The sequence below is a fragment of the Vanellus vanellus genome (assembly GCF_965231255.1).
Source record: "Vanellus vanellus genome assembly, chromosome: 1".
In the NCBI taxonomy this organism is placed as follows: Eukaryota; Metazoa; Chordata; class Aves; order Charadriiformes; family Charadriidae; genus Vanellus; species Vanellus vanellus.
The window spans coordinates 30,670,246-30,683,658 of record NC_138905.1 but is presented as its reverse complement, the minus strand read 5'-3'; the positions used below and the strand labels follow the sequence as shown (position 1 = coordinate 30,683,658).

General features: G+C 39.6%; 1 protein-coding gene across 1 annotated transcript in view; it reads right to left on the bottom strand.

Annotated features, from left to right (window-relative positions):
• DOCK4 (dedicator of cytokinesis 4) overlaps nucleotides 1–13,413 on the bottom strand; it is a gene marked incomplete at its 5' end in the record, with an annotated part of 257,168 nt that overhangs the window by 101,197 nt on the left and 142,558 nt on the right. Inside the window, 1 exon segment of the mRNA XM_082489740.1 lies at nucleotides 12,661–12,786. Coding sequence (XP_082345866.1) covers nucleotides 12,661–12,786 — 126 coding nt within the window.

The window sequence follows — 13,413 nt, the reverse complement described above, 5'->3', positions numbered from 1 at the left end:
GGAAAGCTGTTGATCTTACTTCAGACAATAATGCAATGTGTTAAAAAGTGTATCAATATATTCTGTCCTAATTACAAAAGTGACCATTAACCCCAACACTTCAGCAATACTTAGAATCATAGAATCATAGAATTGTCTAGGTTGGAAGAGACCCTTGGGATCATCAAGTCCAACCATCTACCCTACTCTACAAAGTTCTCCCCTACACCGTATCCTCCAACACCACATCTAAACATCTCTTAAAACACATCCAGGGATGGTGACTCAACCACCTCCCTGGGCAGTCTATTCCAATGCCCGACCACACTTTCTGTGAAAAATTCTTTCCTAATGTTCAGTCTAAATCTACTCTGTTGGAGCTTGAAGCCATTCCCTCTTGTTCTGTCATTAATTACCTGTGAGAAGAGACCAGCACCGACCTCTCTACAGTGTCCTTTCAAATAGCTGCATAGAGTGATGAGGTCTCCTCTCAGCCTCCTCCTCAAACTAAACAGTCCCAGCTCCTTCAACCGCTCTTCATATGATTTGTTTGCTAGGCCCTTCACCAGCTTCGTTGCCCTCATCTGCACTCGCTCCAGCTTAGTTAGCACCCTATTATTCCATCTATTTGGCTAACCATAGAATGGTTTGGGTTGGAAGGGACCTTAAAGATCATCTAGTTCCAACTCCCCTGCCACAGGCGGGGACACCTCCCACTACACCAGGTTACTCACAGCCCCATCCAGCCTGGCCTTGAACACTCCCAGAGATGGGGTCTCCACAACTTCCCTGGGCAACCTGTGCCAGTGTCTCACCACCCTCACAGTAAAGAATTTCTTCCTAATATCTGATTTAAACCTACCCTCTTTCAGTTTAAAATCATTACCCTTCATCCTATCACTACACTCTCTGACAAAGAGCCCCTCCATATCTTACCTGTAGGCCCTCTTTAGGTACTGGAAGGCTGCTATAAGGTGTCCCCGGAGCCTTCTCTTCTCCAGGCTGAACAACCACAACTCTCTCAGCCTGTCTTCATAGGAGAGGTGTTCCAGCCCTCTGGATCATCTTTGTGGCCCTTCTCTGGACCCGCTCCAACAGGTCCATGTCCTTCTTATGCTGGGGGTCCCAGAGCTGGACATAGCACTCCAGTTGGGGTCTCACGAGAGCAGAGTATAGGGGCAAAATCACCTCCCTTGACCTGCTGGCCACGCTGCTTTTGATGCAGCCCAGGATATGGTCGGCTTTCTGGGCTGCAAGTGTGCATAGCGGACTCATGTTGAGCTTCTCATAGACCCACACCCCCAAGTCCTTCTCCTCAGGGCTGCTCTCAATTCATTCTCTGCCCTGCTTGTATTTATGCTTGGGGTTGCCCCAAACCACATGCAGGCCTTGGCCTTGTTGAACTTCATGAGGTTCGCATAGGCCCACCTCTCAGAACTGTCAAAGTCCCTCTGGATGGCATCCCTTCCCTCCAGTGTGTCAACTGCACCACACAGCTTGGTGTCATCAGCAAACTTGCTGAAGGTGCACTCAATCCCACTGTCCATGTCACTGACCAGATTTTTAAATATTAAATATTTTTTAAATATTAAAAGGTACAGACTGAAGCACTCCTACAAGAGCTTCTACTATGAACTCAGGGCTAGAGCTGTATGAAAATTGAAGTTCTATAAAATTCAACGAAAAAAGGTAAAGCTGCAGTGATGTGGATGATTATACAGCCTTAACTTTCCCATGCAGCAGAAGTGTTAAGTGCATATTTTGCAGGGACATTTACTATAGTAGGTGAATTTAATTGTATGTGAAAAGTGCTGAATTGAAATGTCTGGGTTGCTAAATCAAAATATGTACAGCACAGCATTGGCAGTACCTGCCTCTTCATATGGTCCTGCCAATACATTTCAGCTTTCACCTGGCAAAAATATCTTGAAAGCGATATTTACAGGCTGAGAGAGGAAAAACTCCAAACATTTCTTGCCCCAGATGTAGGTGCTAACCAGGCATATTACAGCTCAGGGTTTCTGACCTAAGAATAAACAGAAGAAGCTTCATGGCTTCATTCCAGCTAGCAATGAAGTGTCCAAGGGCTGAGTGGGAGCAGAGAACACAGACCTGATCAGCATCAATTACGTGAAAGAGGCAATTTCAAGGAGCAGGAAGAAAGGCCAATTAAAGTTGCAAAACAAACGCAAGACAGACTGCTGAAGGACACGCTTAGCTAATGGAGGTCAGCCTTCCCGAACCTGGCAACTATAAACCAGAGATTTTAAGTAACCAGTAAAAAGAAAAGAGCCAGGAGTAATTTTCAGGTTGGAGATGACAATGCATGCTCAGGGGTCCCATTACCTCCACCGCGCAGTTTCAGTATGGGCTGGCTCAGCAGGCTCCCTTTCCTTTATAGATAGGAGGCTGTATCATCACTCTTCAGGACCCATGTACAAGGACTGGTCTGCTGCTGCTCACAGGGTGTACCCCCAGCTATGGGACCTACGTGAAAGCTGCCCACAGCTCAGAGAGGTTTGAATGCTCCCAGTGAAGCTCAGATGACAGGAGCAACACAGGTAATCACTAGTGAGGAGAAGGTCAGATCAGGGCATCAGGAGAACATTTGTGTGAATGTACTGTTTGTTCTTCTATTTTTCTAGCAATGCTTTTACCTAAGTGTCAAACTAGTGATCCTTCATCACAAAACTGTTTTTAAACTTACACTGAGGAAGTTATGAGTTACAACTGCAACAAAAATATTAAAACAACAAGACTTTTCTCATATTTCAACTACATTTAGAACTGTAGAATTTCTTGTAGTATATTAATATTGAACGAGGTTTTCAAGCTGAAGATAAATGTCAAGGATCAAAGGTAGCTCTCTTTGTCAGAAACAAAAAAGAGTTTAGTTTGCCAGCTATAAGCCTTCTAGCGAAATAAATTCCAGTTTGATTATTTAGTACTGTAACAAAACACAGTGTGATTGTATTTGAATGAGACAGCATCTCTGATAGTTATAGCTTTCAGTGTGCAAATTTAAACTGTCCTGACAGCAGCCACTAATTTAAAAATAATTACACAGAACTCTCTAGGAGCTTTTGTTAGAAACTGCTTTTTTGAAAGCTTTGCTCAGAATTATAGATCCTTTAGTACCATGAATTGAAAAAGAGCAGAAAACATATTTTGTTTAGAGAAACTTCCTGTCCATTTACATTTCTGTAAAATACAAGCTAATGAGTTGCTTTGTTTTATACCCTAAACATGATTCAAACAACACTTAAAACAATATCAGTTGTAGAGACTGAAAATCTCTGGATGTGGCACAGACAAAATGGTATTGTCCAGCATGTAAATCTTGTGGATGCAAAATGTTACTGCAAAAAGCTCCTTAGAATACTTTGTAGAGTGGGACAAAAGCTGTGTAGCTCCTGCCACAGTGAGAGGATTTTAACTTGAAGTTAGGAACCCTTAGTCCATCTCGCCTCCTGCCCTTTGAGTCAATCCATGCTCTGCCTTTTAGCGCTAGGATGTTCTATGCTGTTACTATCCATGCTTATATATAACAATAACAAGCAAAACTGGAAGATAAAAGACAAGGGCAGGAAATCTTTCACTCCCTTTTTAGCCCAGTAAACTTGGAACTGGCACAGCTAAAGTTATGATAAGAACAAGCAGTTTACAGAAACACAGGGAACAAGACAGAAGAGCTCAGTTTGAAAGTAGGTGGCCCCGTGTCTGGGTGATGCAGTACTGACCACCAGAACGTAGCCTAATTTCAAAAAGTTACACTGCAAGCTGATCATATTTGCAGCAGCCACAATCTGGAGGTTGTAAATACTTTAACCATCAAAATGTATGTGTTTATTAATATATTCACATTAAGGGATGGGGAGGCTGAAGAGATTAAGTCCTGGAAAACTATAGCAATACTAACTTCTTGATAATGCCTTTCTGGCAGTTGAACTTCGATGATTTCATAGAATCATAGAATAGTTTGGGTGGGAAGGGACCTTTAAAGGTTATCTAATCCAATGCCTCCTGCAATGAGCAGGGACATCTTCAACTAGATCAGGTTGTTCAGAGCGCCAACCAACCTGACCTCGAATGTTTCCAGGGATGGGGCATCTACCACCTCTGTGGGAAACCTGTGGCAGTGTTTCACCACCCTCATTGTAAAAAATTTCTTCCTTCTATCTAGTCTGAATCCACCCTCTTTTAGTTTAAAGCCATTACCCCTTGTCCTATCGCAACAAGCCCTACTAAAAAGTCTGTCCCCATCTTTCTTATAAGCCCCCTTAAAGTATTGAAAGGCCACAATAAGGTCTCCCCAGAGACTCCTCGTCTCCAGGCTGAACAATTCCAACTTTCTCAGCCCTTTCCTTATTGTAGAGGTGTTCCATCCCTCTGATCATTTTTGTGGCCCTCCTCTGGACCCACTCCAACAGGTCCATGTCTTTCTTAAGTTGGGGGACTCAGAGCTGGATGCAGTACTCCAGGTGAGGTCTCACCAGAGTGGAGTAGAGGAGCAGAATCACCTCCCTCAACCTGCTGGCCACACATCTTTTGATGCAGCCCAGGGGTACAATTGGCTTTCTAGGCTGTGAGAGCACATTTTTGACTCAAGTCCAGCTTTTCATCCACCGGCACCCCCAAGTCCTTGTCCGCAGGACTGCTATCAATCCCTTCATCCCCAAGCCTGTATTGATGCCCAGGGTTGCCCCGACTCACATGCAGAACCCTGCACTTGGCCTTGTTGAACCTCATGAGGTTCACAAGTGCACACTTCTTGAGCTTGTCGAGGACCCTCTGGACGGCATCCTGTCCCTCAGGCATGACATGCACACCACTCAGCTTTGTGTCATGTGCAAACTTGCTGAGGTTACACTTGATCCCACTGTCTATGGCATCGATGAAGATATTGAGCAGTACTGGTCCCAATGCAGACCCCTAAGGGACACCACTCGCCACTGATCTCTATCCAGCCATTGACATTGAGCTGTTGACCACGACTCTCTGGATGAAACAATCCAACCAATTCCATATCCACTGAATAGTTGACCCATCAAATATCTCTCCAATTTAGAGAAGGATGTTCTGGGGGGAAGTGCCAAAGGCCTTACAGAAATCCAGATAGATGACATCTGTAGCTCTTCGATTGTCCACTGATTTCGTCACTGTATCATAGAAGCCCATGAGATTGGTCAGGCAGGACTTGCCCTTGTTGAAGCCATGCTGGCTGTCTTGAATCACCTCCCTGTCCTCCATGTGCCTTAGCATAGCTTCTAGGAGGATCTGTTCCATGATCTTCTCAGGCACAGAGGTGAAGCTAACAGGTTGGTAGTTCCCAAGGTCCTCCTTTCTGCCCATTTTAAAAATGGGTGTAATGCTTCCCTTTTTCCTGTCCCCGGGGACTTCACTTGACTGCCATGACTTTTCATATACGAGTGGTTTGGCAAATACAAGCCACACATACACAAGAGTGGCTTGGCAAATACATCAGCCAATTCCCTCAGAAGTCTGGGATGCATCTTGTTGGGTCCCACAGACTTCTGTACGTTCATGTTCCTCAGCTGGTCTCAAACCTGATCTCTTAGAGTGGGAGGGATTTTTCTCCCCCAGTCCCTGCCTTGCTGTTAATCCACTTGAGAGATGTGAGAAGAGAGATTGCCAGTGAAGACTGAGGCAAAAAAGTTGAGTACCTCAGCCTTCTCCTTGTCTGTTGTTACCAGTTTGCCAGTCTTGCTCATCGGGCGGAAGTATGATTTCTTTGACCTTCCTTTTCTGGCTGACATACCTGTAGAAGCCCTTATTGTTATTCTTTGTGTCCCTTGCCAAGTTCAGCTCCAGCTGCACCTTGGCCTTCCTGACCGCATCCCTACACAACTAGGCAACACCCCTACGCTCTTTCCCAGGATACCCGTCCCTGCTTCCACTGCCTATGCATTTCCTTCTTGCCCTTTAGTTTGACCAGCAAGTCTTTACTCAGCCATGCCCATCTCTTGCCTTCCCTTCCTGATTTCTTACACGAGTCAGAGTTGAATTTAATTTAAAAAAAAAAAAAAATCAATTAAAAAAATTCAAGTTAAGCAATCTGGCATCATTTGTTAAAATTGTAGTACAGAAGGGTGTTTTCTGAGAGAAGGGTATCCTTCAGGAGATCATCTCAGGAAGATACAGGCACACTGCATTTCACAAAAAAAATTCATTGGTGTAGGAAGTGAAATCCCATTATCAAAACAATTTCTTTTTTGTTTTGCAATGTAGAAGGTACCAAAAGAGTGGCTAGCTGCTTATAAGCCAATGTATTCAACACTTTTAAGAAACGGGGCAAATCTTATTGACATGCTTGAAGCTGCCAGTAAATGTGTCAGATTTACTGGCACGGACTGCTGACTGTGACAACCACCACTCTGCTCAGTGTTTTCACCCCATATACCTATACCTTGACTTCTCTATTATTGTGGCAAAAAAATGCTTTGCTATTTGCAATAAGCTTTTGCTTAGACTCACAGTAATTACTATTCATGAGTAATATTCACATATGACTCAAGAATGAGAAAATGTTGCACTCAGTGCTTAAGTATATACATACAAAGGAAAGGTCTGAGATTGGGATCCTCTGGGTGATACCTGACAAAAACTTATTTGGGGTGGGCGTGCGCCTGCACTGAAGTATGCGACAGGGGATGGACAGAAAGAAATAAGACCGTTTCTATTAATTATATACTATTAGTTAATTTATATATTATCACTGATATTCTTGTTTATATGAGGCAAATATTAAAACAACTCTGCATGTGTTAGAATTTCAGAAGCATTGGTGACTTTGGTAACAATACTGCCTTTTTACTATTGGATTAAGCAAGCTTTGGCATTTAAATCAAAGGCAAAGACAAATAAACTGATTCCTTTTCTCAGTTACCCTACTGTCCCCTTTTCAACAGAACATTATCTGCTTTTTCAGCTTTAATACAAACTCCCAACAAGCCCTAAGAAACACTCATCAGAAAATAGCTGATTGAGCAAACAAAATGCTCTTTACAAGGGATTCTCAAGCAGATTTCAAATGGACTGCAGATCTACCACGTAAGACCCAATTGCACTGTGACTTCTTTTTTTGCTCTTCCTTTTGAGCTGTAAAACAAGTTACTTTCAACAAGTGGGGAATAAAAGACTTAAAAGCTTTTTTAACAGAAAACTTTTGACTTGTTGATTTTGTATAGCTACAAGATAAAGAAAATACTTCCAACAGAATTTTGAAAGACCATTTATTTTTACAGACCTAAAGCATTCACTTGTTAGTTTGCTAGTGCTCCTTACCTGGTTTATTGAAGAAAGACTTCCAAGCCATAACTATCCTTGTATATGCTTCACATGCAGCACTGCTACTTAATCTATGCTCAAAAGAAAGCCAGTTTACTCTTCCAAATACTATGAACTGCAGAAGAACCTTTTCTCTCTTTTTTCACTTGCAGAGATTTTAAATCAAGGGAAGTCCAATTAAATTCTGTTTTTTTCTTCCCTTTCCATAGTTCTGCTCTATTTTTCCTTCAGTTCCTAATGAACCAAGAAAATAAGACAGAGGAGACGGGAAGGAGAAGGAAAACAACATAAAAGTTCCTTGTACTCATCTAACCAAGTATGTAGTCATGTATTAGTATCTTTGTTTCCTCCAGTGACTTCTAGAAATGAGAATTCCTTTAATAGATAGGAGCAAAGTTTAAAAAAGTATTAAAATAGGATTTGGAAAGCAGAGGATATTCCCCATAGAGTATTACAGTTTTGTGAAAGGTCAAAATTCAGGGTGCCTTTACTCCACAATATTGCTTAAACATATTTTGTGTAACTAATATATCCAGGCAATATTACTTTCAGTAATTAAAAATACATATCTCTGGATTCTTGGAAATCAGAACAGCAAATAATGGCAGGTGTTAAATTTAAGCTGTTTGTCCTCCATACAGGATAAAGAAGATTGGAAAAATTCATACCGCTGCTCGTGGGAGAAAACGCTTAGTGTGTCAGACGTATTTCTTTCCCTAGAATCAACAGCTCTTTACTAAGTCCAAGCTCACTGACAGATACAGACACTTACTATGACAAAGAGAACAGATTCCATAGCTTCCTTTACATTTTTGCTCTCCAGACTCTTATTCTAAGCTTTGAAGGAAGGAATATGCTTCTAGTCAAAATCACGTCATTGAAAAATTCATGTTATCACAAGGATAGCATTTTGTGAGATCATTTGTATAAAAAGACAAAGATTTTAGTTCTAGTTTCATTTTAAAAGCTTCTGAAAATAGAAAGTAAGAAAGATTGGAGAGCGTGTACTTCCACACGAAAAGAATAAAAGACCTTTTAATAATCCAGACGAAGGAGTAATGAGTATATTCAGTAGCTTTCAAAGGATTCTGATGAGATTTAACTGGACAGCTAAAGAACATCTAACAAAGTTCAAAGTTGAGAAATGCAAAGCAATGAAGATGTGATGGTAAAATATCAAAGTTATTTTTCATAAATTAAGCATATGAAAGTTTAATATGGGAAGCTTAAAAGCTCTGCAACATCCTGGGCAGCTGATTCTATCTGCTTAATGAGCAGAAATTATATATAAAAAAAGACATAACATTGAGAGAAACAAAATGTTACTTTTATTGTTTGACAAATAATTCTGAAAGTATGAAATTCCATTACAGAAATAAATACGGCAGCTTCATGTAGTCTTTAACTATGTTATTTGCAAAATTATATCACAGGATTAGAAGAGGACCAAAAAAATCAGAGTGAGGGATTACAAGCTAAGAACTTTGCAGTCAGGACTGACTAGCTCAACTATAGATATCAGCATTATAGACCCCTCAAGGAAAACAGCGGTCAATGTAATACCATTGTACTGACTCATCAATTCTTTAACCTCTTCTAATATCATAAGAGTTTAATAATTTGGATGGACAGGAAGAAACATAAACTCTGATCTTAACTCAGAGCAAGAGGTGGTCAGATCTCAGCAGTGGTAATGACATCAGTTCAGATCATAAGCTGAAAAAGGGTGTCTATAGCTAATTGACATCCATCTATGAAAATCTGTTGAGATGTCAGCCAACAGGTCAATTGTTTATATATTGCAGTACATTTTACGGACTAAGACATTTGGAAGTGAGCTACTGCCCTCTATAAGACAGAACCTTTTAAAATCACATCTATAGCTGTTTAAAATCAGAATTATCTTTGATATTGTAGACAAAGCTGCATACAGTAAGTTTGTAGGTAACGTTTCAGGAAGCAAAGCTTGGACCTAACTGAACTGCTTAGTGAAAAAAGGATTCTACAGAAACATGTGAGATTACTTCATGTGCTACTGTAGCCTGCTGAATGGGTTTTGGCTTTGAATGTACCAAATAGTCAAGACAACTACTACCAGTAACAGACTTAGCACTATTAAGAACAGTATAATTTAAATAAAGTAAATCAGATGCAGCTCTGTAGCACAGGAAAGGAAGATGTGCAACTATATGGATGCTTACCACATGGTAGTTTAATGTCTGTTTACAACTGGCAGTCCTAGCATGGAGCTATGGCTCCTCCAGTAAGTCCTCATTTAGACAAACAGCTGTGCTAGGGTTTATTCCAACTCTAAAAAACCCAGACAACACACGCTAATGATCAGGCTTCTTTATGAAATCAGATATTCTCCACAAAGACGAGAAAGAATATGTACATGCATATGCGCTAGAACACATGAGCATATGCAGCACTGAAGTTATGCACTGATACAGATGCTGTAAGTCAAATTTGGAAACAGATTCCATAAGAGTGAACTACATAAACCAGCAAAAAAGCTGGTAAAAGTATGTATAGAAAAATACAAATGGGCTTTGGCATTCCATCACCGATTATGTACAGTAATCTAACTTAAAGTACTACTCAAAAAGTATAGTATGTTCATAAGTCTTAAATGCTAAATTTTATATACTAAGTAATGATGTGGTTGTCTATCCTTTCAGGAAATGATGGACACAGAACGGTGTAAGCACAGTTGTCCTTAGATGCTGTACAAAGCTCTCTGAGAATACTGGCTTGTGCCTCTGCAGACTGCCACACTTTCCTGCTGGAAAGGAGTTTACTAGTGGTTGCATAGAATCTGCCCTTAAATCCTGGTTAAACCTAGAAAATGCATGGTGATTAGACTCACAAGATGATACTTTCACTGCCTGTCCTTCTTCTGTCAGCTAGAATAGAGTGAGTTACTTATTTCACAGCCTTTTTGAATCATATATGCTTTTTTTCTACCCATGTACTTCATTTCCTAAACCACTTGGAGATCTTCATTAAAAAATTCCAGAGGTCCCTGAAAGAGCATTCTCTGGCTTCACCCTGTCAGGCCCCAGTGACAAAAAAAGCATTGCTCTATAAAAACATGCATTGTTACTGTCAACGCAATTCTGGTTTGGCACGTATGCTGATCCAAGTTACTTTTAACGGCAAAAACTCCAAAGAAAAGGATTGATATGATAAATGAAGGTCAGAGAGAGTTCAAATACACCAGAATAGGAGAGAGACTTAAAATGCAGCATTTATAAAAGAGATACTGTAGTTTAGCAGCATGAAGTATTTCTTATTGAATAATTCAAGAGAGTCTGGTTCAGAAGCCTAACCTGAGTGCTAATTAGCCACAGCAATATACTTACTTCTAACAAAAATATAAAATCAGGCCTAATTAATGACCATTTCCAGTGGCAAAAGATGAAGTTCTCTAATTTATCTCTGAAAAAAGACACTAGAAGAGAAACAAAATGAAAGTGGAGCTTTAAAAGAAAAAAGCATTTCAAAGGCTAGGTTCCTGCGGGCATTTCAGTGCCTAGGGCATACTGCTCTGGTTAGCCCTTGGAACTTGTCATTGCAAGAGCCAGGCCATTATTTCTCTTTAGGAGAAACCTCTTCTACGCCAGTAAACATAGAATAAAAGTTGTACCTTTTCTAAACTGAGGTATGCATACATTTGGACTGAGAAAGCAGCACACCAGAACCCATATATATATATTTTTTTTTTTTAACTAAACAAGGGATAAACTGAGCCTGCGCAATTCTTTGGAACTGAGTTGAGAAACTCCTCCAGCAGCTGATTACACAGTACTCTGCTATAACATGGTTTTCGCAGTTTGGTACATCACATTATTTCACAGCTGGAAAGTGAGGGGATACGAGAACTATTTACAGAGCCTAGAAAATTTGATAACACAGAGCAGAAGGTCACTAAATCATAGATAAATGGAGAAAGGTTTCTTAATGGGAGTCAGTGTGCTCAGAAACACTGCTTCCACTGTTATCAGCCATATTATCTACAGTGCTCATTTGATTCAAATTACAAATCCAGCAGTAATACAACAAATAAGCCCTAGCTAATAAGCCATAAGATTTCAATTGAATGCTTCCATTATACGTATATAATTTATCTTTACATAAAATGGCACCCAACTCACGCATTTTATTTTATTGTTCCAAATATTACAGTGACAGCAGCAGAGTATTTTCATAATCATGCTAAAACTGTTTTATTAACTTGTTCTGTGCATGTTTTAAGTGATTAGGAGTACTGATCAAGGATGTAGAAGGACAGATGTTTAATTGGCAGTGAGAACACAAGAGTGAATTCTCAGTTGTCAAGCGTCAGGCAGAAGTTCAAGAGAAATACATGCCCATAGCTAAAGCTGAGTCTCATTACTGAGTTTTAAATGCCTATTTAAGACCTCCTTGCTTAGTGAAGTACTGAAGCTTATTTATTCTTGCCTCAGAACCTGAGTTTACTTCTGATTTAGGTACATGGGAATGCAAAGACAGATCGTTATAAGAAGGTAGTCTCTATTAAAAATATGCAAGTCATGAGGATGATTTACATTTGAGAAAGTCAAGGCATTGTGTGTGTACTCAGCTGAAACTGATGTGAGCTCCTCCCCGCAATATTTCTCAGCAACAACACAACATCATAATTGTGCCAAACTAGTCTGCTTGCAAATAAGCTTTTCCTTTAAAGAGACATTAGCCTTGTAATTTCCAGCAACCCATTAAACTTTTTTAAAAATTTCATTTCAGGGATGGAACTATAGATACTACTGCCATCTTCTTCCTGTATTTGCTTTTTCACGTTCATATTGACACATTCTTTCTACCTTCCATAGCATTTGTTTAAGTATTTGCATACATTGTAATACAATATGATCAAAATAAAGTTTCTACATCCCTATTATTATCAATTTCCAGTATCTTCATTTCCAGTATTTGAGACACAAACCCGGTGAAACCAGAAGTTGTACAGTGTCAGTGAAATTCTGTGAATCCTTATTTAGAAAGCTACCGACTTCTAAGAACATAATGTTCTGCTGGTTATCTTTTTCTCTGCATAGAGCTCAGCAGTCTTGCATTCAGTCATCTTCACTTCTATAAACGGGGCTTGCATCTTTCAAAAAAGGCTGCTCTGGCTGTATGGCCTTTTGACATTGACATAATAAATGTACAAGGTATAATGCAATGGGGCCAATGCGACACAGTTTTCTTCTAACTATCAGAAAAAAATTAACATAAAAGTCCCTGGAAAAGTTTAAGAATACAGTATTTCTTTGGAAAGCAGCTGAAAACTTAGTAATTTCTCATTAGTTCTTCCTTCTGCTGCTTATTAAGAGTTTTTTCTTTTTAACTTACCGGGCATGATAATATTGGAAAAACCTAGTTTCCTGGTTATGGATACTCCATGGGTAAACATGGATGTATACTCTCTCCTAATTTGTTCTATGTCTCCATGAAGCAACTGAAGAGAAACTGCCAGTCCTGCAAATGAAGAGAAAAACAAGGAAAAATAAGACATTCAAACAGATTACGGTCATCGCTACTTTTTAAAAATTTTATATACTTGCAAGTATGTATGTGTTTCTGAGAACTCAGAAAATTCAGAGGGAGTTCAATACTACATTTGCATGCAAGAAAAGGTGCAAACACAATGGTCCCTATCTATAGGAGAAATGTGGGAGTCTCATTACACTGCATCACTTAACCTGATACAAAGTTATACATGTCATTAAGTCAAAATCTGAAGAAATAAACTCTAATAAACCAATAGGCATAATCAGTATTTTTTACTTAGGCACAGTAATTTCATAATGACTGCAATTACAACTTTTATTCAATAATCATCAGATTTAATCAATCATGGTCTTTCCTATGTTTGCTACAAGACACACAAAATGCAAGGGTGCCCATATAATCATTTTCCAATATTTCTTCCTCTAGAACTAAGGAAGAATAACTTCATTTACTATATCTGCAATACACTAATAAATTGCAAACAGTATACTTCATTACTGGGGGTTGGACGAGATGATCTTGAAAGGTCCCTTCCAACCCATTCTATAATTCTATGATTACAGCTAAGATTAACAAAAACAACATTTATGCCTT